The 26,616-nt window shown below is 51.3% G+C and overlaps 1 protein-coding gene across 1 annotated transcript; it reads right to left on the bottom strand.

Moving 5' to 3' along the window:
* Nucleotides 1–431: 431 nt before the first annotated feature.
* On the bottom strand, nt 432–2,708 carry LOC109778119 (uncharacterized). The gene has a single exon (XM_020336672.2). The coding sequence runs from the start codon at nt 2,664–2,666 to the stop codon at nt 432–434; it is 2,235 nt and encodes a 744-aa protein (XP_020192261.1). The 5' UTR covers nt 2,667–2,708.
* Nucleotides 2,709–26,616: the final 23,908 nt, after the last annotated feature.

Here is a 26,616-nt window from a genome sequence, read left to right as displayed (position 1 = left end):
ATGATTTGTTGTCTCACTTTGGATGGACAATGTTGTATAGGTACAACAAAAATGTTTTTCACAGATAAATTTTAGCACTTCTTTGCTTTATCACGTGTATCTTATGGCATGAGAAAATTGCTAAATGTGTGCTTGGGGTTCCGTGTTAGGCGTGTTACTTAGCACTAGTAGTATGTCAAAGGGTAATGGTTAAGGATTACATCACGAGTAAGGTGGGTCAGAAAGCCCTAAGTGTGGGTTGTATAAATAAAATCGCAGAAATAAAATAAAAATTTATGAATCGCCAATTTCTTCTTTTAAATAGCTTGTGCAACTCTCAGGGATTACTTCCCTTGCTCATGGGCCAGTAGTACAATGCTCCGTGACCGTGCAAAGACAGCTAGCTGTTCACAATACGATTCAGAAAAGAAGCTAAGCTGATGACAATCGATCTAGTCGAACACGGCCAGCTTCTGGTACTCGTCGCCGGCGATGGCCTGCATCATGATGGCCTCGGGGTTCACCCCGCCGTCGTTCTGCAGGAAGATCTTGAGGATGTTCTTGGAGAAGCCGCTCACCATGGCCACCCCGGGCTGGGTCGACATCACCGGCATCGAGCTGGAGTCGCGCAGGTTCCAGAAGACGATCTGCGGCACCACGTCGCCGTAGCCGGCGGCCCTGAACTTCTTGCAGATCACCTCGTAGTCAGTGTCCCACGACGGCCCCCTGGCGAAGTAGGCGCCCGACGCCATGTTGAACTCCATGTCGCTGTACACGAACACGGTCCTGACCATCTTCTCCGGCGCGAGTCCGGCGTCCACGGCCGTGCGGAGGATCTGGTCAAACACCCCTTGGAAGTTGGTGCTCCCGCCCCACTCCAAGCGCTCCACGAAATTCATCTTCTCCCGCAGGGTATCGCCTTTGATCAGGTGGATCGAGGGCCTTGAATGGAACGTGATCACCTTGCCCTTCCACGGCTTCTCGCTGAGCTCCGACGTGAGCACCCCCAGCGCGATGCACACCTCCATCGGGGTGCCGGTCATGCTGCCGGACACGTCGCAGACGGAGATGCAGTTGCGCAGCGACCCCTTGGCGCGGAGGTCGTCCACCATGCGGCGCCACTGAAGCTCCGAGACGTCGTCCTCCTGGCCATGGAATGCGGCCGCGGCGATCTCGTGTGGCAGGAGCTCGCCCGCCGAGATCTTGGCCTTGCCGGCCTTCACGTCATCCATGTACCTGCCGAAGCGCACCTCGTCGTGCTTCTTGAACAGGAGCTTGTAGCGCCTCATGGCCACCGAGGCCACTCGAGTGTAGGGGAGCTCGGACCACCACTGCGCGCTCATGTACACCTCCGGAAGCTTCAGGACCTTGCGCAGCGGCACGAGCACCTGGCGGCGGAGGCGGTGGAGGGCGCAGTACGTGTAGTGCTCGTCCGAGAGTTGGGCGTACTCGGGCTCCGAGTCGCGCGGGAAGAGGCGACGAGCGATGGCCTCGCAGAGCAGCGTGGTGCGGTCGAACGACGAGCCCGGCGTGGGACACCACTTGGCGGCGAGCCCGATCTTCATCTTCTTCCCGCCGTGGGCAAGCTGTTCGAGGTCCGAGGTGAGGAGCGCGGCGAAGAAGTCCGCGACGGCAGTGAACAAGAAACGGTAGGCCCGGTCGCCGTAGTACGTCTCCAGCGACTGCACGGCGAGCTTGGCCACCTTCCAGACCTTCTTGGACATCTGCTGCTTACGTGGGGAGGTCTTCTTCTGATCCACCTCCATCACCTCCGGGACCGCGACGGGGTCAGGGACGACCTCCATCGCCTGCGGCTTCTGCTCGGCTGCCTCCGGGGCCACGACGGAGACAAGGGTGGCCTCCATCGCCTCCGGCATCTGCTCGGCTGCCTCCGGGACTGCGACGGAGACAGGGACGGCCTCAACCACTACGGCCTTGCTCTGCATGGATTGGTAGAGCGCAGCGGCGAGGAAATCGCCGAAGGTGGGCTTGGGTGGCAGCGGTGGCAGTGGCACAGAGTCCAGTTCGTCTTCGTCGAGACAGACGAACCTCCTCCTTCTCCGCCGGCTGGCCAACCTGGTGCGGAGGGCCGCCCGCCGCCCGCCGAGCGCCTTCTCCTTCTTCCGCGCCTTCTCGGCCTCGGCAGCCGCCTTGGCGACCTTGCGCACGTCGGGGCCGTGGATGAGGCGGAAGAGCAGCTCGGGGAAGTCCTTGAGGTAGCCGAACTCGGCGAGCGCGGCGACGTTGCAGGCGAGCGTCCGGGGGTGGTGCTCGTGCATCCAGAGCGCGGCGGCGTAGAAGCCCTCCTTGTCCGACTTGCCGGTGCCGCGGACGCCGCCGAGGTTGCAGGCGAGCTTGAGCGCCGTGAGCGCGTCGTGGGCCCAGGCGGCGGCGAGCAGGCCGCGCACGCGCTCGGGCGGCGTGTCGGGCACCACCTGGAAGAAGAAGTCGAGGCAGGGGTTGCCCGAGTTGGCGTACGTGGCCGAGCAGTTCTCCGTGAGCGCCCGCCGCGGCGTCATCGCCGCCTTGATCTCCGCGTCCGACGGCGCGTTGAAGGCCGCGTCGAGGAGGTCGAGGAAGGGGTGGGACGTGGGCTCGGTGGTGTAGTCGGCGGGCGGGCGCGCGCCGCGAACTACCGGAGGGCCCAGGAGGCCGTGTGGCGCGGCGGGCGCCGTCTCGATCGCCATGGATTCGTTGGAGGGGTCGAAGTCGAAGTCGGGGGAGGAGAAGATTTGGGTGGGTTTCGTCGCGATTGATCTGGTGGCTCGTTGGCTATATGAGTGGGAGGGAGGAGCAACGAGGGCGGATCTGGGCCGTCGTTCGAACCGACATGGCGGATCGACGGGCTAGCGGAGTTCAACTTTCAAGCCGACTTACACTACCAGAAAAACTTGGTTTGCCGACGGCCAAATCTATGCCGACGGCACCCGTCGGCATAAATGGAGCTATGCCGACGGCCAAGGGCAGGCCGTAGGCGTAGAAAAGCCGTCGGCATAAATCCATATATGCCGACGGGGCCGTCGGCATATACGAGGCCGTCGGGACCGCTCGAGATACGCCTACGGGGCCCGTCGGCATAGGAGCAGCCGTCGGCATAGCCCTTGCCCAGATACAAGGTCAGCGCTGACCGTTTGACGACGTTGAGCCTACGCCGACGGGTGGTAACGGCGGCCGTCGGCATATCCGTGTCAGCCCTATGCCGACGGCATAGCCGTCGGCATAGACCTGGCCCATACCCCTCTGCCACGTCATCGATCCGTGTGCTATGCCACGTCATCGATCCGTGGGACTGCACCTCCGTGTGTGCATAGATATGCCGACGGCCTAGCCGTCGGCATACATTTATTTAGTTTTATTTTAAATTTTGCTTTATAACACCTATGGCAAATATATGCCTACGGTATAGCCGTCGGCATAGGCCCCTCTGCAACGTCATCGATCCGTGTGCCATGCCACGTCATCGATCCGTGGGACTGCACCTCCGTGTGTGCACAGATATGCCGACGGCCTCGCCGTCGGCATACTATTTTTTATTTTTACTTTATTTTAGTTTTTGTTTTTGCATAAGATAATTATGCCTTATCTAAAAAAACATACCCTGATTGTATATCGATTGCCCCCCGTTACGAACGTCGCTATCGCCGTGTCACGGAGGGGGGAAACGGTCGACACGGAGGGAATTCTAGTTGGTGGGGGGATTCGGGGTGTAGCTATGTCACCGAAACATCGCACGGGTCCCGATGCATATGTGAAAGTGTTCAGGCATGCGTAGACGCCCGTCTTGGGGCTCCGCGGTGTGCCCCCTGCACGCAAGGCAGTGCCGCCGTCACTTGGAGGGGGGCACACCCCGGAGACGCGTGCCGCCTCTTGGGACATGCCACCACACCACCCCGCATGTATGAGGGCCCGGTGCGACGCTCGGGTGGCATTGCTACCCCCCAGGACCCCGTCCCGCCTAACCCTGTAGCGTTTGACCACGGGATCTAGCCCTTTGACTTTGCACGGACGGGCTTTGAGCAGTGGACCTATCCACCCGGTTGTGTTAGGTCAGTCCATAGAAACACTTTGGAGCAACATCCGGGCCAGACCCACGGCAAGATCCCCTGCGTGTAGACCCGACGCGCCCGTTTCCCCCCTCCAGGTGCCGGCGGCGGCGCCGTCCGTGAGGGGGCACCCCCCGGAGACGCGTGCCGCCTCTTCGGACATGCCACCACACCACCCCGCATGTATGAGGGCCCGGTGCGACGCTCGGGTGGCATTGCTACCCCCCAGGGCCCCCGTCCCGCCTAACCCTGTAGCGTTTGACCACGGGATCTAGCCCTTTGACTTTGCACGGACGGGCTTTGAGCAGTGGACCTATCCACCCGGTTGTGTTAGGTCAGTCCATAGGAACACTTTGGAGCAACATCCGGACCAGACCCACGGCAAGATCCCCTCCGTGTAGACCCGACGCGCCCGTTTCCCCCCTCCAAGTGCCGGCGGTGTCACCGTCCGTGATGGGGGGGGCACACCCCGGAGACGCGTGCCGCCTCTTGGGACATGCCACCACACCACCCCGCATGTATGAGGGCTCGGTGCGACGCTCGGGTGGCATTGCTACCCCCCAGGGCCCCCGTCCCGCCTAACCCTGTATTGTTTGACCACGGGATCTAGCCCTTTGACTTTGCACGGACGGGCTTTGAGCAGTGGACCTATCCACCCGGTTGTGTTAGGTAAGCCCATAGGAACACTTAGGAGCAACATCCGGGCCAGAACCACAGCAAGATCCCCTCCGTGTAGACCCGACGCGTCCGTTTCCCCCCTCCAGGTGCCGGCGGCGCCGCCGTCCGTGAGGGGGGCACACCCCGGAGACGCGTGCCAGGCGTTTGCACCAGCCACAACACTTCCAGACTTGTGAGAGGCCGCCTACGCAAGATTTGGCGGCATGCTAGCCCCCGGAGGCCGCCGGCCACAGTCGTAGACACGCGAAGAGCAATCCGCATAGAGGGAATTGTTCAGATACTACTCCATCACGAACAATTATGAAAAATTACCATCAGTCCTACAGCACATGTGCCCGCGTTGTGTAAAAAACTAATGATTTTATCGCGCTCCGAGTATTTAAAAATATTCACGCCGCATCGTTACCACAGAACGTCTACTACCGTGTCATCGCCGTTCGTGCGGGGGGGGGGGGGGGGCACACCCCGGAGACGCGTGCCGCCTCTTGGGACATGCCACCACACCACCCCGCATGTATGAGGGCCCGGTGCGACGCTCGGGTGGCATTACTACCCCCCAGGGCCCCCGTCCCGCCTAACCCTGTAGCGTTTGACCACGGGATCTAGCCCTTTGACTTTGCACGGACGGGCTTTGAGCAGTGGACCTATCCACCCGGTTGTGTTAGGTAAGCCCATAGGAACACTTAGGAGCAACATCCGGGCCAGACCCACAGCAAGATCCCCTCCGTGTAGACCCGTTGCGTCCGTTTCCCCCCTCCAAGTGCCGGCGGCGGCGCCGTCCTGGAGGGGGGGCACACCCCGGAGACGCGTGCCGCCTCTTGGGACATGCCACCACACCACCCCGCATGTATGAGGGCCCTGTGCGACGCTCGGGTGGCATTGCTACCCCCAGGGCCCCCGTCCCGCCTAACCCTGTAGCTTTTGACCACGGGATCTAGCCCTTTGACTTTGCACGGACGGGCTTTGAGTAGTGGACCTATCCACCCGGTTGTGGTAGGTCAGCCCATAGGAACACTTTGGAGCCACATCCGGGCCAGACCCACGGCAAGATCCCCTCCGTGTAGATCCGACGCTTCCGTTTCCCCCCTCCAGGTGCAGGGTACCGGGTCCCATACAGACGGTAAACTAAGAATCTAAAAATGTAATAATTGAATTGACTAAAAACTCCGTATTCATCATTGAAAATGTACAATTGCTGTGAACCGTTTAGTGCTCGGGCACCGGGCCGGCTGCCCGGGCACGCCCGGTGCCCGAGCACTGAAAAGTTCACAGCAATTGTCCATTTTCTTCATATAAGTCTAATGAATACCGGAGCTTATAACGTATGGATTAGTGAACTATTTAAACAGGTCAAATTGCTTTTCCCTCGGCGAGGTGCGACTATTTTTTCAAAAAAAGAAGTTGCCATCTATGCCGACGGCTTAGCCGTCGGCATAGGCCTCCCATCTATGCCGACGGCCGGGCCGTCGGCATAGAGCCAACCTTATCCACTCGATGGCCCTCTCGCTGTCAGGTGGGGACCACTCCTATGCCGACGGCCTGGCCGTCGGCATAGGGCCACCTTATCCACTACCCCCTCCCCAACCACTCATTCTCAACGCCGCTCGCTCCCTCCCTTCTGCCCCGCCGCCGCCGCCCCCTTCTTCCACGCCGTTGCTCGCTCCACCAGCGCCGCCCCTCTATCTACCCCGCCACCTCCCGCTTCTGCCCTGCCGTCGCCCCGTCCCCGTCCCCGCCCGGGCCAGCCGCCCCGTCCTCGGACCGGCCACCCCCGCCGCCACTCGCTCCACCCGCGCCGCCCTTGATCTCCCCCGCCCGGGCCGGCCGCCCCGTCCCCGCACCCGCCTGGGCCACCCCGTGCCCGGCCACGCTCGGGCCGCCCCGTCCCCGCACCCGCCCGGGGCACCCCGTGCCCGACCACACTCGGGCCGCCCCGCCATCACCCCTGCCCCGCGCGCAGCCCCCCTGCGCCAGGCGACCGCGGCGCCGGCCCTCCGCCGCCTGCTCCGGACCTCCATCGCTTGTGCCTGCCCTCCCCCCCACCCGAGCCGGCCCTCCCCCATGGTGAGCTCCCTCCCTCCCTCCCTCTCTGTAGCAATTTTTTTGTGAATTTAGTTGTTGTTCATAGTTATGTAATTAGATGGATGGTTAGATGGATGGATGCATTATGTATGATGATAGTTAGATGGTAGATGATTTGATGATAGTTAGAAATGTGAGAAATGCAAAAAAATTAGATGATGATGTTGATGATGATAGATTATGATGTTAATGATGATAGATGATGATGTTGATGATAGATGATAATGCTTTTTTTTGCCTTGATAATTTTTAGATGATGATGATGATAGATTTCCATTTTTTTTGCGGAAGAGATGATAAATGATGATGATTGTTGGATCATGGTAAATGACGATGATGATGATGATTTTTTTATGCTTCGATGATTGTTACATGATGATAGATGATGAATATATTGTGATGTACTTAATTATTGTCACGGTGCAGGTTCTGCGGTGTTCCATCTCGGTGAAGTGATCGGCGTAGGAGCTGTTGGTCCCCGGTCATCCGTCTGCTATTCGAATACTTCCTCTACAGCCGAGGGTGAGCTACGAATCATGTGACTAGATTTCATTCTCAAGTCAACTGGCGTAACCTAGGCGTCTCCCGTCCGAAAGGGTTGCATCGATAAATATGCATTCAATTGCATATTTATCACCGCAACTCTTTCGGATTGTCCAGCGTTTTCCACGGACAGCCCGAGGATGTGTAGATTGGGTATGTTCTCCATGTTCTACACCGTTCCGAGACAGGATTTCGGCGGCGCCTCCCCATTGTTCTCTGCAGCACATTCTCTCGGCTATTTGCCGAGACGTGTATCTGGAGAACAGCGGGGAGGTGCTGCCGAAATTTTGTCTCGGAACGGGGTAGAATGGAGAACGTACTCAATCTACACATCCTCGGGTGGGATTAGGACCCATCTTTACCTATTAGAGATGTAGGTGGATTAAACACGGTAGAAACTGAAAATTTGATGTGATTAATTTAAATGAATCCTTAATTATGTTGTGTGGCTTGCAAAAAAGCAGAGGATGGCAGATAATCAGTGGATGTACAGTGGTTATATCCGTCGGAATCGAGTAACATCAGAGTGGATCGCGAAAACCGATGTGTATTTGAAGGAGATATTCCGTCGTCCAATGAGAATTATCCCACCATGCCCCTGTGCGAGATGTGCCAGACGTCACCGTAGAAATCAGACGGACATGAGTGAGCACCTTCGCACGCACGGATATATGCCAAACTTTGACATGCCGCCGATAAACATAGCCGAGCAGGACCGTGGTAGAGAGGAGGTGATGCGACAACGCATCGATGGATATGAGGACGACGGGGTCAGGGACATGCTAGATGATGTCATTGTTGCAGAAACGGGAAATGCGACACCTTCAGAAAATGAACCGGAGGAGCCGGAGGCAACCGCAAAGGCCTTCTTGGAGGTCTTGGCCTCGTCGAAGAAACCTATTTATGCGGGTGCGAAAATATCTCAGTTGGATGCCATCTCGCAACTGATTGCAGTCAAGGCTGAGTACGGCTGTAGCTAGAAATGCTTCGAAGCATTCTTGGGAGTATGGGCTAACAGCCTCCCTGAGGGTCATGAACTGCCGAAAACCATGTACGATACAAAGAAAATCATGAAGGCACTCTCTATGGATTATGAGAAAATAGATGTTTGCCCGAAGAATTGCCTTTTGTTTAGGCACGAGTATGCGGATGACAAGTACTGTAGGCAGTGCGGTTCGTCTCGGTACATTGAGGTGGTCGGTGAGGATGGTGAGAAAAAGCAGCTAACCATCCCCGTTAAGGTTCTTCGGTATCTTGATTTTATAAAAAGATTGCAGCGCCTTTTCATCACGAAGGAGTCTGCCAACATGATGAAGTGGCACAAGGAAGGTATAAGGTACAATCCAAAAAAAATCGTACATCCATCGGAAGGGGAAGCATGGAAGTCGTTCGATGAAGAATACCCCGAGGAAGCAGCCGAGGCTGGGAATGTCAGAATAGCCATATCAGGTGATGGGTTGAATCCATATGGTATGTCGTCCAATCCACACAGCTGCTAGCCCGTGTTTGTAATTCCGCTCAATCTTCCTCCCGGTGCCCTAATGCAACACAAGACCATATTCTTGTCGCTCATCATTCCGGGGCCTGATTATCCGGGGAAGCAATTGGGTGTGTTTATGCAGCCGCTGGTGGATGCTTTGCACCATTCTTGGTACTTTCCGACGTTGACATACGACCGGGATCTGCAGAGAAATTTCTTGATGAAAGTTTGGTTGCACTATTGCATGCATGACTTTCCCGGCTATGCTCTATTCTGCGGATGGTGTACAAGTGGGAAGATGCCATGCCCAGTGTGCATGCAGGCTCTGCGAATGATTTGGCTGAGTAAGGGTGGCAAGTATGTAGCCTTTGACCTGCATCAACAGTTCCTCCCTCCAGACCATCCAGACAGGGAAGACAAGAAGAACTTCACGAAAGGCCGGGTTGTTCATGAAGTAACCGAGATTCCAACATTTTCGGGGGCAGATGTTCTTGCTCAGCTAAAAGCTCTCCAGCCTAAAGTCAAAGGCAAAGGCAAAGCCAAAGCCAAAGGCTTAGAGGGATATGGTGAGACGCACAACTGGACTCACATTACCCCCTTCTCACAGCTTCCCTATTTCAAGGACCTCAAACTTCCTTACAATATCGATGTGATGCACACCGAAAAGAATGTGGCAGAGTCCCTTTTCCACACGATCCTCAATATTCCTGATAAGACGAAGGATAACGTTAAAGCTAGAGCCGATCAACAGAGAATTTGTGATAGACCACGTCTGAACATGAAGCCTCCCACAGGCGGTCGAAAAAACTGGTTCAAGCCAGATGCTGACTTTGTCCTTAAACCGCCAGAAAAAAGGAAGTACTTATCTGGCTGAAACACATTTTGAAGTTCACCGATGCTTATGCATCGAATATAAGTAAGGGAGTCAATCTTTTCAACGGGCAAAGTGACCGGCCTGAAGAGTCATGACTACCATGTATGGATTGAGCGGATAATGCCGGTGAAGGTTCGAGGCTATGTCCCCGAGCATGTCTGGCGAGTGCTTGCCGAGCTAAGCCATTTCTTCCGCACGCTCTGTGCTAAAGAAGTAAGTAAAGACATGATTGAAAAATTGCATAAGAAGGCACCGGAGTTGATAGTCAAGCTAGAGAAGATCTTTCCGCCAGGCTTCTTTACACCGATGACGCATCTCATTCTGCACCTCGCGGACGAGGTATTGTTGGGGGGCCTATGCAGAATCGCTGGCAGTACGGCCCTAAGAGACAGAACAAGCATCTCCGACAGAAATGTGGAAACAAAGCTAAGATTGAAGCTTCCATAGCTGAGGCAGTTATCCTAGAGGAGGTGTCAGACCTCAGGACATCATACTATCCAGACCACGTTCCCCATCTGCATAACAAGGTGCCTCGATACAATATAGAAGAGCCGAATTATCAACCCAAGCTCCATCTATTCAACGCGCAAGGTGGGAGGGCTGGGGCCTTGAAACCTTATAACATGCCACGACAAGAGTGGGAGGACCTCATGTTCTATATCTTGCACAACATCAGGGAAGTTGAGGAAGTGTGGATGAGGTAATACCACTACACCATTCCTTTATGTCTTCCACATCATCATGTTTTATGTTCACTTAGTCCCGGTTTAACACCGGTTTTCTTTTTTTAGTGATTTCGTTCAAGAGGAATGGACGGGAATGAATCCTCCTACTGAGGCGGAGGCACTTACTCTTCTCCGTCATGGAAACCCTGGACGTAAAAATTTTGTTGCTTGGTTCATGGAGAAAGTAATTGTCCACACTCCCCTATTAAATACCTAGTTCAACATTTATTAGTTAACTAATGCACGCAACAATTTCAATTATACTTGTAGGGAAAAGATCCGAACATATCTATGGATGATGAATTGAGATGGGTTTCCATGGGTTTTGACCCTGCCGTCATGACATGTAAAAAGTATGATGTGAATGGGTATCGCTTCCATACAGAGGATCACCAGAACAACCGTTAGGCGATGACGTTGCCGACGGCCAGGGCCGTCGGCATAGATGTACGGCCACCGTCGGGATAGGGTCTATGTCGACGGCTTTTCTATGCCGACGGTCATCCTGGCTACGCCGACGGATATTTTGCCGACGGCGCTATGCCGACGGGGGCCGTCGGCATAGGCCTGGCCCGACGGCTAGTCATGGCTACGCCGACGGCCCTAGCCATCGGCATAGGGTGCGATTCCGGTAGTGTTACTTGGTCTTTATGCTTCGCAATTTAAATTTTTCTTAATTCTTCTATAAAGCTATGGTACGCAATTTGCGTACCCTTGAAAAAAATCTTAATTGCAATCAAAGAAATAAGGCTAGTACTACTTTTTTTGCGGGAAAAGAAAGAATGCTACTTAACTCAGGGGACGAACATCATGAATGCATACATCAAGCCACAAATAGCGGATGGGAAATTCTAGAGGGCCTTTACTTTGTACAGAAGACACTTTCAAAAATGTAATTCAGGTAATGATGCTTACTATTATAGTTTATTTTTGCGAAAAAATAGATATACCATAAAGATTTATTAGAAGTACAAAGCATCTCAAACATAATAAAAATGCATCGAGATTCCGAGACCACCGAACGACCACTACAGCCGCTAGAACGCGCCGCTGTCGCCGCCCCTATCGGAGCAGACTTGACCTTTTCGATGACTGCCGGATAGTCTTCGTGCACATGCACCTAAGGACTAGCGCTCTGGAGCCGCAGTCATCACCGTTAAATCCTTGCATAGATATGAAGCACTTGACACCAAATCTCGCCCCATGACGAGAAACCTAACATCACCACCCTAAGGAAATGACAGAAATCTACGCCAGGATCCATTGAGTACGCCCAGACGGGCGAACTCAAGAAGGATATGAGCCCGGAAGAAAAACTCGAAGAAGAAGCACTGCCGTGTGGGCCCGGGTCCGCGAGGTATTGCATCAAACCGAGTCGAAGGATCTGGGTCCAGGTCTAGGAGTTATAAAGACCGGGCATCTCAGAAGGCTCGGACCTAATTGATTTCTCGGTTGCATTGGACCCATATGTGCAACAGACTTGGCGTAGAGGGACGTGCATCACCAGACCGACTCTGCCGTTTTATTTCTTTTGTTATTATCCGTTGCTCTCCCCTCGCCGCCCAGGCCAACCTTCACGCCTGGTCTCTCCGGTACCGAGAACGTGTGTAGTTATGGTCAGTACAAACAACCACTTGCCATGATCTAGAGGTACATACAATGAACAATAGTTAAGTGTGTCATCCAGAGTTTGCTTAACTTCCTTGCTGCAATTGATCTTTGCACCATAGGCAACGGACTTTGTGTCCGCCGTCTGCCAAGTTTGCTATGTCTACACGACCCGATTGTGTATGCTCAACTTACATTCTTCATGAGTGGACATGACTTGATCATATTTATGGCACGCAACAGGTCGAATAGTTTATCTTCCCATTTGGTTGCATTTTTTTGGCTGTAATTGGTCTTAAGACCAATGGCGCGGTTGCTTCACTTGTTGGCTCATTTATTTAGGACAGTATAACCGAGCCTAATCTGAGCTCTCTCGCGCTACCAGTCTTTTTAACTATTCGATTTCGCATCTGGATGGTTTTTGGCCATAGATCTGCCCTCAATGCCACGTTTACGGGGGCTGTCCTAAGTGGACGCTACTCCGGGAGAAAAAACCAAGCAACGTGGTTGATTGGGCCTCCCAGCCCGAAAGCCATCTGATCCAGAATCAGCGACTCCGCACCTTCTTCCCTCACCCGGCCCCCATCCATCCAATCACGCTCCAGACGATGACGGACGATCTCGGAGATCCGGATTAGCACCATGACGACGCGCGCGGTCCCTAATGTGAGATGTTGAGTTTTTTTTAGATATATATTAAATGTTGAGTTTATTTGAAATATGAGATGTTGATTTACTTGAACACATATGACATACTAGCACTAGTAGAAAACAGGGCTTTGGTTCGGTCAGAAAAGAGCATTAATCCCGGTTGCATTACGAACCGGGACTAATGTGAGCATTAGTCCCGGTTCGAGCGGCTAGGGCACCGTACAGGCATTAGTCCCGGTTCAAATGGGACCTTTAGTCCCGGTTGATGCCACAATCCGGGACTAAAGGGTGCGATGCCCATTAGTACCGGTTCGTGGCACCAACCGGTACTAAAGGTTAGACCTTTAGTCCCGGTTCGAGCCACCAACCGGTACTAATGGGGTTTGAGGCATTAGTACCGGCTCATGGCACGAACCGGTACTAAAGGTCCCATTTTCAAACTCTACACCCCCCCGTGAATCGCCTTTTCAGTTTTGTAAAAAGCAAAAGAAAATGATAAAAAACTTCAAAAATTAAAATCCTTCCAGATGTAGTTATGTTACTACATGTACTAGTTAGGAAAATTTAAAAACTTAATTTTGGACATGTTTTGCAAAAAGTGTAGGGAAAATGTAAAACGGCTATAACTTTTGCATACGATGTCAGAAAAAAAACGTATAATATATCAAAATGTTCAGCATGAAAATCCGCATCCAATTTTGACTGCCTATGGCCTGTTTGCAAACTTTTAGAATCCTCAAATTCTAAAAGGAAAAATGTTATGCTCAAATTTCTGTTTTTTGAATTTTGTTAAATCTGGTCAAACTATGGTCAAACTACTTATTCAAGAAGTATTAGTGTTACTAAATAATTATTCAAGAATATTAGTGTTACTAAATAATTATTTCAGTTTTTTTGAATTTTGGTGAAATCTGGTCAAACTGTGGTCAAACTAATTATTCAAGAAATATTAGTGTTACTAAATAATTATTTCAGTTTTTTGAATTTTGGTGAAATCTGGTCAAACTGTGGTCAAACAATGGTCAAACTAATTATTCAAGAAATATTAGTGTTACTAAATAATTATTTCAGTTTTTTTGAATTTTGGTCAAATCTGGTCAAACTGTGGTCAAACTGTGGTCAAACTATGGTCAAACTACTTATTCAAGAAATATTAGTGTTACTAAATAATTATTGTTTTTTTAGAACAATAGTTTCAAACTCAAACAGTGAAATGTGTGACTTCATGCTCAAGCTAAATTCTTGAGGGTTAATAGGATTGACATCTTACTATTGTCAGGAAAACAACAAGTGCAGACTTGAAAACGAGGGAGAATAGAACCCGGAAGTTAAGCGTGCTCAGGCTGGAGTAGTGAGAGGATGGGTGACCGTCCGGGAAGTTAGATGATTTGGAATGATGAGGGGTGATTAGAGATTAGAGGTTAAATTGAGCAATGATGAGGGGTGATTAGAGATTAGAGGTTAAAATAATTCAGAAATTTAAAAATAAAAAAAATTCAAAAAAAATTTAAAAAAATTCATAAAATTTCCTTTAGTACCGGTTGGTGTTACCAACCGGGATAAAGGTGGACCTCCAGGCAGCGGCCACGTGGAGGGCCTTTAGTCCCGGTTCGTGTAAGAACCGGGACTAAAGGGGGAGGCTTTAGTAACGACCCTTTAGTCCCGGTTCCAGATCCGGGACTATAGGCCCTTATGAACCGGGACTAAAGGCCCTTTTTTACTAATGTAGATATATATGAGAATTTACAATCATTTATTCATTGTGTGAGAAGGAGATGTTGAGATTCTTGTAGATGAATACATATGAGATGTTTAGATGAACACATATGAAATATTGAGTGTTTACCGATATTTGAGATGAACTCATATATGTTTATTGTTTGAAATTTGTAAGGATGGTTTGGCTTCTCGACGATGTCTACGACACGAAACACCGGGCCTACATGATGCGCGAGAAGGAGATGGTAATAACGAGTAATCTAACTATTTTGCAAATTTGCCTTAAGTTGAAATTTACATGCCCTAAGATTTGTCATTACTTGTTTTTTGCTGAAGCTTGAACCTCTGAAGATTCGGTATCACGGGGTCTCTGGTCCTGCCATGCCTTACGATGAGCGGTACACACCGTACATCAAGCAGGCAGGACTACTCCCATGGATTCAGTTGGTCAGCCGGTCCACGCCGAATCTGAACGCTTCGTTGGTGTCCGCTCTTGCTGATCGGTGGAGGCCGGAGATGCACAGTTTCCATCTTTGGACTGGGGAAATGACCGTGACGCTCGAGGATGTCTCGTTGATCACCGGTCTTGCTATCAACGGGATGCCTCTCTGTATGAGCACCGATTCTGATGGGTGGTGCGAGCAGATGATTGCTCTTATCGGTATGGCTCCTACCGAGACTGAGGCTGATGCAGAGGAGGGAGAAGAGCCGAAGAAGAAGGAAAGGAAAGCAGCCGGAGCTGCTTTCACGTGGATTCAAGCAAACTTTGCGCATTGCCCTGCGGATGGCACTGATGATGTGATACAGACACATGCTCGTGTCTATATGTGGTACGTTGTCTCGAGGACTTTGTTTCCTGACTCCACGGGCAAGAACGCTCCATGGATGTGGCTGAAGGCGTTGACCGTCTTCGATAGCAAATGGAGCTGGGGTTCAGCGACTCTTGCGTACTTGTACCGACAGGTAGTTGTTTTGTTTTGTTATCAACTCATTTGTTCATTACCAATGCAACCTTGCTGTCAACTTAACATTGTTTTTCTTTCATATGCAGCTGGACGATGCGTGTTGCAGGATCACAGATAGGGTAGGCGTTGGTGGTAATATGCTTCTACTTTCTGTATGGAGCTGGGAGCGTCTTCCTATTGGACGCCCGAAGAGCGCCAGGTTTAATCCTTGGTCTGAAGATGAAGATGACGACTTACGGCGCCCCACTTGGGCTTACAAGTGGGATGTGGTTTCCGAGATGACGAACGATGTCAATCTCGTGTACCAAAAGTACATTGCCGAGTTGGACACGATTACGCCTGAGCAGGTAACGAGGTCATTACTTCAGTCATTTCTCATGCTTGCCTAAAAAAAGTCACCAATTTTGCATTGTTGCACTATTTCATAGGTGGAATGGCAGCCATATGGCGCCGATGACAGACTTGGGTACACCCCGGAGTTTTCCATCAACCCGATGTGCTTGCGGGATAGGGATCTCAGGCTTATGCGGTGCCCACTGATATGCAACTCGGCTGTTGAGTTTCATTTGCCACATCGCGTGTTTCGTCAGTTTGGTCTATTCCAGCCTCACCCGCCGGAATGGGTGGATACAGACAAAGCACTTCATAGGTAAGAGAGCGTATTGACTAAGCATCATCAGTCCTTGTTGATTTTGCTAATGTTTGGTATTGTACCATGCAGGTTGGAGAGGAGAAGGCAGCGGAAGATAAAGGACTGGGACAAGCATCATGCTTCGTATGTTACCCGCTTCCAGCTTTGCGTGGAGCAAGCGCGTAGCAGTGCACGCGCCCAGCTTCGTGAGCATAACCCACTTGCTTTTGATAACTACATACGATGGCTTCTTGAAAATACTCGAGTTGAGATATGCCCGCCGGCATATAATGAGGATATTCTTGAAGAACCCGTAAACTTTGAGGGTCTATCAAAGGGGAAGTACAACAGAGATGTTAGGGTAGGGCAAGGAGTCCCTGCTGTTCTGGTGATTAACTATGTGGTAAAGTGTTCCTTCTTTACTTTCCCGTTGGCCGTATTACACATGTTTGAATGGCTAACGTGTTCATTCTTTCTCATCCGCAGCGCACCGAGATCAAGAAAGCAGCTGATGAGAGCCAGTCTATTCTGGAGAACACACCGGTTGGAAAAGGCAATGATGATGGTTCACTACGAGCATTCCTCAAGGTACATATCGCATTCACTATGAGAGCCAGTCTATGTTGCGGAGTTTGATATCTTCCACACTTGTGCATGTTACAGCGTCAGACCAAGAAGTTAAGGCAGTTATCGAATCTTCTCGGTTGCCGTGATCCCGAATTTGATGAACCATCTGCCTCTAGGTCTGGTACACCATCAGACCCCTCATCTCACCATCAGGGGGACGATGTGAGTTCCTCATATGCTTATCTGGATGATGAGGGTGCGGTCACCCAAGAGGTATGACTAATCCTTTAGATGTGATTCTCACTTGATTACGACGCCGATCTTCACCATATTGTTTGATTGTGTGATAGGGCCATGAGCTTGGTGATGACATGACTTTGGCGGACGCTCAACTTCGGTCCCCATATGTGTTCAAGCCTAGGCAGCCCAGACGCCGGTACACGCCCAACGACTTTGACAACAGAGGCAACCCAAAGGTGGTCGTAGGGACCTCGCGGATGGCTAGCTTGGATGATGAGGCGGAGGCAGAGGCGGAGGAGGAAGTGCAGGAAGAGGAGGCTCGTCCACCCAGGAAGAAGAAGATTGCCTGCAGGCATGGCACCAGGAACACGCGCGGAAGGCATTAGTGCTTGTGTTTGTTAGTGCTCTTGTAGCCGTTTCATTAGGTTGATGAACTTGTGAGGTTATGTTATATGTTGGTGAACTCTTACTAGTGTGGTATTTGTGTTTGCGAACTAGTATTAGTGTTGAATTGTCCTAAATGATGTGATGTTCAAGTTATTAGTTATCTTTGTTCAGTATTTGTGTTTATAGTAATTTTAGTGATGTTCAAGCAAGTTATGTGAGTGTTGCATGAGGCCAAAATGGCATCTGTTTCTGCAGTTTGGCAGTTAACAGCACTGCAGCGCCCAACAGCGCTGCACTATACTGTGCAGCGCCCAATGCTTAGGTGCCGCACCATACAGTGCAGTGCCCGTCTCATAGGTGCTGCTCAACTGGCCATGGCTATCCAAAGAGCCACAGAAGGCTTGCAGCACTGACCATCCACGAAAATTACCAAGTCAGAGTGCAACGCCCAAGAGCCAGGCGCTGCACTGTACTGTGTGACGCCTATCCCTTGGGCGCTGCACAGTATAGTGCAGCGCCTGTGTTCTGGGCGCTGCACGGCTATTTACTGGAAAAACAGAGTTTACAACACGTTCATTTCACCGAAACATCATAATACTTACAATGACTGCAGCATCACAGCAATTTGAACAAACACAAATTTTATGCCGATGAGTTCATAACTTAAGACAATTTAAACATTACTACGACATGGTTCACGACACATTCATTACAAATGACAAATGGCAGCTTGCCCTAGAAGATAGTTCACCAACATCTCACATGCCCTCACAAGTTCACGACACATTCATTAGAAGATAGTTGACGACGAGTGCACCGAAGTGAAGTCCCTACTGAGTAGAGCGAGGCCATTTCCCCTTCTTGTCACGTGCCGAGTCCTCCTCTTGCGCCTCGCGAGCCTTTGCAAGCTTTCTTGCCCTCTGCTCCTCATGAGCAATTTTCGCTTGGCGTGCCCTCTCCTCCTCTCGTTTCTTCCGCTCCATCCTCTCCTTCTGACGACGCTCTTCCTCCAAGCCTCTTCGAAACGATTCCTCGAACCGCCGTTGCCGCCTAAGACAATCTTGGTATTGGTCCTTTTTCACATCTTCTGGCACTTCAAGATCTATCCACGTGAAGTACTTGCATAGAGGAGGCGGTGACTGCATACAAAATTTTTGTTAGTGTTGACACACATTTGATAGTAACATTTTACTTCTCGAGCTTACCGGTGGTTGGTCATAGGCGTTAGTTGGAAGTGCATGATCATAAGCATAGTTCGGGCATACAAAATATCTCCGCCCTTCCGTCCATGATTTCTTTTGGTCGGTGGACACCTTCACCTTGCAAACATCTCCACACCAACATGGCGGGATGCTGACATCTTTCTCCTTCACCTTGTCCAAAGATGCGTCCTCCCACTTGTTCGGCATGTCTTCTTGGTTAGCACACGGTGGCCTCGTCATGGAACCGGATGAAGCCATGCCTACAAAACCGAGAATTCTTGGTTAACCCTAACCCCCACTTAACAATAACCACAACCCTAACCATAGCATAACCCTAACACCAACATCAAACACACATAACCCTAACCCTAGCATACTATGAAAGCCTAACCATACCAAATTAGCAAAGAAACATAACATGATTCAACACAAATTTGTAAATCCAAGCCAAAACTAGGGTTTCCCCAAAGTAGCAAGATTTGAGCAAATGTGACAATTCCTATGGATGAAAACGACGGGATCGGAGGAGAATACCTTAAGGGAGGGGTTGGCTTCGAAATCAACGATCAAATACTCTGGATCTGAGAAGGATTTGAGAGGGGGAGAGAGGAGGGCAGAGGGGAGGCACTGAGCTTCAGGTTTGTGTAGGGGTGGGGGTGTGTGGGGTGGGGATGGGGATGGGTGGGAGGGGGTGAGTGCAGCCTAATAGATGTCCAGATGTGCAGCGCCTAAGGGCAAGCCGCCACACTACACAGTGCAGCGCCTTGCCCCTAGGCGCTGCACACCTGGACATCCCAGTCCAGAGAGCAACAGAAGCGTTCCAGCAGCTTTTCGACCCAAAAAGTTGCTATGTTAGTGTACAGCGCCTAAGGCCAAGGCGCTGCACTGTACTGTGCAGCGCCCATCATTAAGGCGCTGCACAGTATATTGCAGCGCCTCTCCCTTAGGCGCTGCACACTGACTTAGCAAATTTTTTGGTCGAAAAGCTACTCGAACGCTTCTGTTGCTCTCTAGACTGGCATGTCCAGGTGGGCAGCGCCTAAGGGCAAGGCGCTGCACTGTGGTGTGTGGCGCCTCTCCCATAGGCGCTGCACACTTGGACATGCCAGTCCAGAGAGCAACAGAAGCGTTCCAGTAGCTTTTCGACCAAAAAATTTGCTAAGTCCGTGTGCAGCGCCTAAGGGAGAGGCGCTGCACTGTGTAGTGTGGCGCCTTGCCCTTAGGCACTTCACTATCTGCTGTTTTCAAATACCAAGTGCTTTTTATGTTTTGTGATTCACATGGATGGCACATAATCATATCCAGATCACATGTAGTAGTCCAAACACAGAAAGAAGACATAGTACATATAATAGTCCAAATCACATAGTCATACACACATAGCAATAGAGTAGTCCAATCACATAGTCATACAAAAACATTGAGCCAAAACACATAGTCATTTACGTCTCATAGCACATAGTAGCACACATTTTGGTTCATAAGAAGGTCACGGTCATTGTCCCTTCTTCTTCTTCCTCTCTTCTTCTTCTTCGCCCTCCTCCGACCATCAAGGGATCTCACCTCCCCCCTCCGTGTCCTCCACCCCCTTCATTGTTTCCATACCTATGAAAATGGCAATATAATAGTTAGTCACACAATGCAAAATGACAACACAAGCATTGAGCCAAAAGAACAAGATCATAGTAAGTCACATACGTCAATGGTCCACTGAGCCAAGAAAACAATCCTCCACTACGGCCGCCGCCAAGGCCAAGATCACCACCACGGCCTCTACCACCACCACGGCCTAGACCACCACCACGGCCTCTACCGCCACCATGGCCTAGACCACCACCACGGGCTCTACCATCACCACGGCCAAGACCGTCACCATGGCCAAGACCATCACCACGGCCTCTCCCACCACCACGGCCAAGACCCTCACCACGGCCTAGGCCTTCACCATGGCCAAGACCATCACCACGGCCTCTCCCACCACCACGGCCAAGACCCTCACTGTCGGTGTCAAAACCGGCGGATCTCAGGTAGGGGGTGCCGAACTGTGCGTCTAAGGCGGATGGTAACAGGAGGCGGGGGACACAATGTTTACCCAGGTTCGGGCCCTCTCGATGGAGGTAATACCCTACTTCCTGCTTGATTGATCTTGATGATATGAGTATTACAAGAGTTGATCTACCACGAGATCATAGAGGCTAAACCCTAGAAGCTAGCCTATGGTTATGATTGTTCTTGTCCTACGGACTAAACCCTCCGGTTTATATAGACACCAGAGGGGGCTAGGGTTACACAAAGTCGGTTACAAGGGAGGAGATCTACATATCCGAATTGCCAAGCTTGCCTTCCACGCAAAAGAGAGTCCCACCCGGACATGGGACGAAGTCTTCAATCTTGTATCTTCATAGTCCAACAGTCCGGCCAAAGTATATAGTCCGGCTGTCCGAGGACCCCCTAATCCAGTACTCCCTCAGTAGCCCCTGAACCAGGCTTCAATGACGATGAGTCTGGCGCGCAGATTGTCTTCGGCATTGCAAGGCGGGTTCCTCCTCCGAATATTCATAGAAGATTTTGAACACAAGGATCGTGTCCGGCTCTGCGAAACAAATTCCACATACCACCGTAGAGAGTATATTATTCCACAAATCTGACCTGCTGACAACTTTTCATAACATGACGTCCTGCCGTGGTCTGGTCATTACGAACCGCTTTTTCCAGCCTGCCACTGCACGTGTTGCGAGGCGGTTTTATTGGCACGTCTTGTCGAAGCAGAGATCGTGTTCCTCTTATCACGGGATTCTCATCAATACGGGTGTGGGTAACCCAATTGTGCTTGTTAGTATGACTCCTCGATTTTTAGGCAAGTTCCAAACGGCCACGCGGAGGACGCTTGATATTCGCACTCTTTATAAAGGGGCCAAGGCATGTCCTTTTCTTCTCGCGCTCGATCCTTCCCTTCCCCCACCTCGAGTTCCAACACCCAAGGCTCAGGCTAAGTGCTTCGGACCTTCAATCATGTCCGGATCCAACCTTCAAGGCTGGTGGATGGCCTCCTCTGTCACAGAGGAGGACATCAAGAAGCTAAGAGAAGCCAGTTATCTTACCGCCGAAATCTCGCACAGGCTGCCTGCTCAAGGGCAGGTCATCCCCACTCCCGAACCCAACGAGAGTGTCGTATTTGTTTCCCACTTCCTCCGAGGGCTAGGCTTTAGTCTTGATCCCTTTGTTAGAGGTCTTATGTTCTATTACGGGCTTGATTTCCACGATCTAGCTCTAGATTCCATCCTTCACATCTCGTCGTTTATCGTCGTGTGTGGGACCTTCCTTTGCATCACCCCACACTTCGGCTTATGGCTCAAGACCTTCAATGTGAAGCCGAAGATAATCGATGGGCGACACGCAGAATGCGGAGGTGCCATAATAAGCAAAGGCGCTGATGCTCCATGGCCAAAGGGTTCCTTCCCGGAGATGTCCAACTTATGGCAGCGGGAGTAGTTTTACATCACAGCTCCCCAAAGTACTAAGTGGGTAGCTGCCCCCGCCTTCCGTTCGGGCCCCCCGCCACAACTGGCGTCATGGGTCAACAAGGGGCTGGACTGGGGGCCAGTTAATGACGTGCCGACATTGCAAAGTCGCATCCGAGATCTCCTCAAGAGAGATGTCAATCTTGTCAAGGTAATGCAAGTTATGCTAGTTCGTCGGGTCCTACCATGCCAACGTCGATCTCTCCGTATGTGGGAGTTCAACCCGGAAGGACCACGAACTATTCAGCAATTCTTCGGCGTGACGCTCGAAGAGATGTATGAATTGTTCTTCGGATCACGAATAAAGTGTCCGGACACCACCGAGGATGCGGGTCTCAACTGCAATCGTCCAGATACCCGCGTAAGTAATTCTGCGGCCGAACATGCTGTCTTTTTATTTGTCACAACATCATTCCGAAAAAATCGCTCTTGGCCAGGACTGGATAGGAAAGGCGAAGATGATCAGGTGTTCGGCCCCCCTTCCCGAAGGCTCACCGAACCCTACACTAGCCAGGATGCTTGAGGACGCACCTTATCAAGTGCCATCAGGGGAAGATAAAGGAAGGAATAAATAAGCCGAAAGCGGGCCTCACGCATTACTCATCCAAACCGGGGGAATTAGTGTCTCCACGAAGGAGGATAATCGGGGGGAAGAATCTAGAATCCCCTCTCCCCAAGGAAGAAAAAGGACCGCCTCTGAAGACTTGGAAACGAGAGTTTCCAAACGAGGGAAGAAACCTTCGCCAGGGGGCCCTGCGCCGGAGGGCATCCTTACCGCACCGTGCCCGCAAGGGGGTCAGCCCTCCACCGAGCTGTAAGTGAACAAGAGTACTTTTGGTAAATATATCCTGCTTCATCTCCGAGGACAATAACCGAGTCGTATGTCTTGCAGTCCGGATCGTAGCCCTTCTCGACAGAGTTCGTCTTCGGGGGATCTTCTTCCGGAGATGATGGAGAGCGAAACGCCTCCCCCTGTCTCCCCGCCTCATGGGGCGGACGACCCTGAGGTTTCGTCACGGAGGATTTCTCCTGATCCGCCAAGGCCAAAAGGTAACCCTTCGGCCACCCGAAGTTCGGAGTATTCGGCTCCTAAGGAGAGCAACAGAAAGAGTCCGGGACTGTCCGGTGCACAACCGGACGCACTGATGGGTCTTCTAGAGCAAGCGGCTATCTCAGAGGCGCATCGTACTTTAATGGGTACGGTGGTTGAGAGGATTTCATCCGCCAAAAGTGGGTTGCATGAAGCTTTTACGAGCCTGCTAAGAGGCTTTGAGGTACGTGAAGTAACATATCTATTTTGACGGTACCGCACACGCTAGGTGTGCTCTATACAGATAGTAGCCCCTGAGATTCTGGTTGCTGTCCAAAGGCAGCAAACAGAGGATCATTGTCCCAGGTAATGATCGCGCTGCTTACATGTGCAGGCGGCTGAGGGTCCGGTGGCTGGCCAGACTGCTGAGTTTGCCGAACTGAGGCGGCAGCTTGACGCGGCAGATGCCGACATCACGCTTGTGAACAAGCGGCTTGACGAGGCACATGGTATGTATTTTCGTGTGGTCAACAAATATTAAGAGGAGCATGATGCTAGTATCTATAATATGTTGTGACTGCAGATGGAGCTACCGCCGTGGAGACCCTTCGGGCGGAACTTGCCCGAGCCAAGGAACAAGCCAAGAGAAGTGATGCAGCCGCCCTGAAGGCGGCCGAAGAGTTAAGAGCTAGAGCGAAGATAAAATAGCCAAGATGGCTGTTGAGCTGAAAGACGCCGTCGGCCGGTATGACCTTCTTGAAAAAGAAAGCCAAGTGAAAGCGGCGGTCCTGAAGAAAGCCATGGAAGTAGCCAAGGAAACCCGTTCTAAAATCAGAGCGGCGAAGGAGGAGCTCCGTCAGGCCGGAGATATCACGGCTAGGAAGCCCTTTTTGTTGCGGACGAAGTTCGGAGATCCGAAGTATGCCCCTCTGGATCAATTATGGAGTGCTGCAGACGCGTACTTGGACTTGGCAATGAGTGCTGCTGATGCGACTGAGTTTTCCAAAGATCAGAAAGATCATGAAGTGGAAAGGTTGTTCTGGTCGTAGTTCAGTGCTCCAACGCGTCCGCTGCTGTTAAAATGAACAAATGACCGAGTGGGCCGAGCTCCATAGGTTGTCCGGACTTGCCATGAGGTCTGTCGTGGATCATCTTTGGCCGAAGGGACCAAGGCCGAATAGTTATTTTGGTTTAGTGCAACGATTCCTTGGTGCTGTGCCGCATATCGACGCTGTAAAGAGGTCAGCGTGCATAGAGGGTGCGCGGATGGCTCTTGCCCGTGTTAAGACATACTGGGCAGAGATTGAGGCCACCACTATTGCAACCCGAGGTCCGGCCATAGGCCAGGTCCCGGCTGAGCACTATTTTGAAGAAGTCCTAGAAGGCGCTCGTTTAATAGAGGCTCAGTGCTCGAAGAGTATCATGTTCAAGTGACATGTGTCCCAATTGTAAAAACAATGCTATTTGGATTATAAAGGCTGTGTTTATACTTTTGCCTAAAAGTATTATGATGCCTCATGTGCGGCCGTTTATGTATGTAGATAACTTGAAAGTTTGCAGTCGTTGGCTTCAGCCCCCACGCACACAATGCGGGGGTGTTCGGAAAACCGCGTATTCACACTTGATCCAACGTCTTGGTCCATTAAGGAGGTGATAGCGCGGCGAACAAGGCAATCGGACTATATAGCTTTAACACTTTCACTTAGCCATAAGAGTTTGACGCCGGGGCTACTATATAGCCGCTGGTACTTCCGTGCTCATCCGAATACGGTGCACGTACATACATGACCAGGAAACCGGTCCTTCGTTAATGTGGAGGAATCGCGAAGATTCCACTGAGTCATCGAGTGGTTGACCAGTCTCGCGCTTTATCATGACAGTCAGTTTTCGGCTTTCTCTACTGAGGTGCTCATCCAGATGAACCAGGGCACAATCGCTGTAGTTCTCCCGGTGCCACCTTAGCCGATAGAGCGGAACGTAAGGTAGCAAAACACGGGAGCCGGGCAAACCAAACTATTGACCAAAGACATGATTTGGAGCTGATGTATATAAGGCCAAACTCGCGACGCCGAACACTCCCTAAGGTATTCGGACTTTACAACATATACTGGGCTAAGTAACGCCCTCGATAATGAGCCCTGTATTTCCAGGTACGTGCATTAGTCTGACGTGATGAAATGCCAATAACGCCAGCATCCCTCTCGGTTGTGTTGAGTATCCGGAGGGTGTGAAGCAACAAGAGACAGTAAAAAAGGTTTACACAGGGTCTTAATCTAAAAAGAAACCTTTGAGCGGGGCCCTGCTGCACGTCTGCGCCTGTGTCTCTGTTGTGCCGTATCCTGGAAGGGTGTAGCACGATGATCATCTGTAAAAGAGAAAAACCCAGGTGAAAGTTTTCGTGCGAAAAATTGGTTATTCTTAATGGACCATTAAAATGCAAACTAAATAGGGCCAAGCCGAACTGTAGCCCTTTTTACATGCGGGAAGCCCCTAGCACCACCTATGGGGGTATATCCATCGACCCAATCTCAGGTTTATCTGAGCTGTTACAGCTAGTGGTGCGCCGGACTCGTCTAGCCGTGTCCGCGGTCTTGACGACTGATCATTTATTCTAGTTGGAGAGGCCATTTAGTGTTCGGCTGCTAGAGCCGCCACACATTCCTCCGCGCGTAAGGAACGCTCTATGTTTCCGCTAACTATGATGATGCCACGTGGACCGGGCATTTTAATCTTAAGATAAGCGTAATGCGGTACTGCATTAAAACGAGCGAAGGCCGTTCTTCCGAGTAGTGCGTGATAGCCGCTTCGGAATGGAGTAATGTCGAAGGTTAAGTCTTCGCTTCGGAAGTTGTCGGGAGAACCGAATACAACCTCTAGTACTAGAGAGCCTGTGCAGCGGGCCTCTGGGCCTGGTACTACTCCTTTAAAGGTAGTATTGCTTTGGCTGATTCTTGTCGGGTCTATCCCCATTTTGCGGACGGTGTCCTGATATATCAGATTAAGACTACTAATGCTGTCCATAAGGACTCGGGTGAGATGGTATCCTCAATTATTAGGTCTAGCACCAAGGCAGCCGATCCTCCGTGCCGGATACTAGTCGGGTGATCCCTGCGATCAAAAGTGATCGGGCAGGCCGACCAAGGGTTGAACTTGGGGGTGACGGGTTCCACGGCGTATATGTCTCAGAGTGCAAGTTTGCGCCTCCTCTTTGGTACGTGAGTTGCGTAAATCATGTTCACTGTTTTGACCTCTGGTGGGAATTTTTTCTGTCCCCCAATGTTTGGCTGGCGAGGCTCATCCTCGTCTTCACTTGGTGTCTCCTTCCCCTTGCGTTCAACGTTTAGCTTGCCGGCCTGCTTGAAGACCCAACATTCTCTGTTGGTGTGATTGGCAGGTTTGTCGGAGGTGCCAGGAATCTGACATAATCTGTCTAGAATCTTGTTTAGGCTGGACGGTCCATCTCTGCTGCCTTTAAATGGCTTTTTCCGTTGACCGGGTCGAGAGCCCCTGAATCCGGCGTTTACCGCCGTATTGTCTGGGCTGTCTTCATTGTTTTGACGCTTGCTTTTATTGCGTCGCGGTTTCCCGTTGCCATCCCTGACTTCGGATGTGCCTGGGTCGCTGGTGCCACTGCGGGCCAGCCAACTGTCTTCGCACGCACAAAAGCGGGACATAAGGCTTGTTAGCGCTG

This window comes from Aegilops tauschii, chromosome 5, assembly GCF_002575655.3.
Source record: "Aegilops tauschii subsp. strangulata cultivar AL8/78 chromosome 5, Aet v6.0, whole genome shotgun sequence".
In the NCBI taxonomy this organism is placed as follows: Eukaryota; Viridiplantae; Streptophyta; class Magnoliopsida; order Poales; family Poaceae; genus Aegilops; species Aegilops tauschii.
The sequence above is the reverse complement of the archived record's forward strand: the minus strand, read 5'-3'. Positions and strand labels throughout refer to the sequence as shown.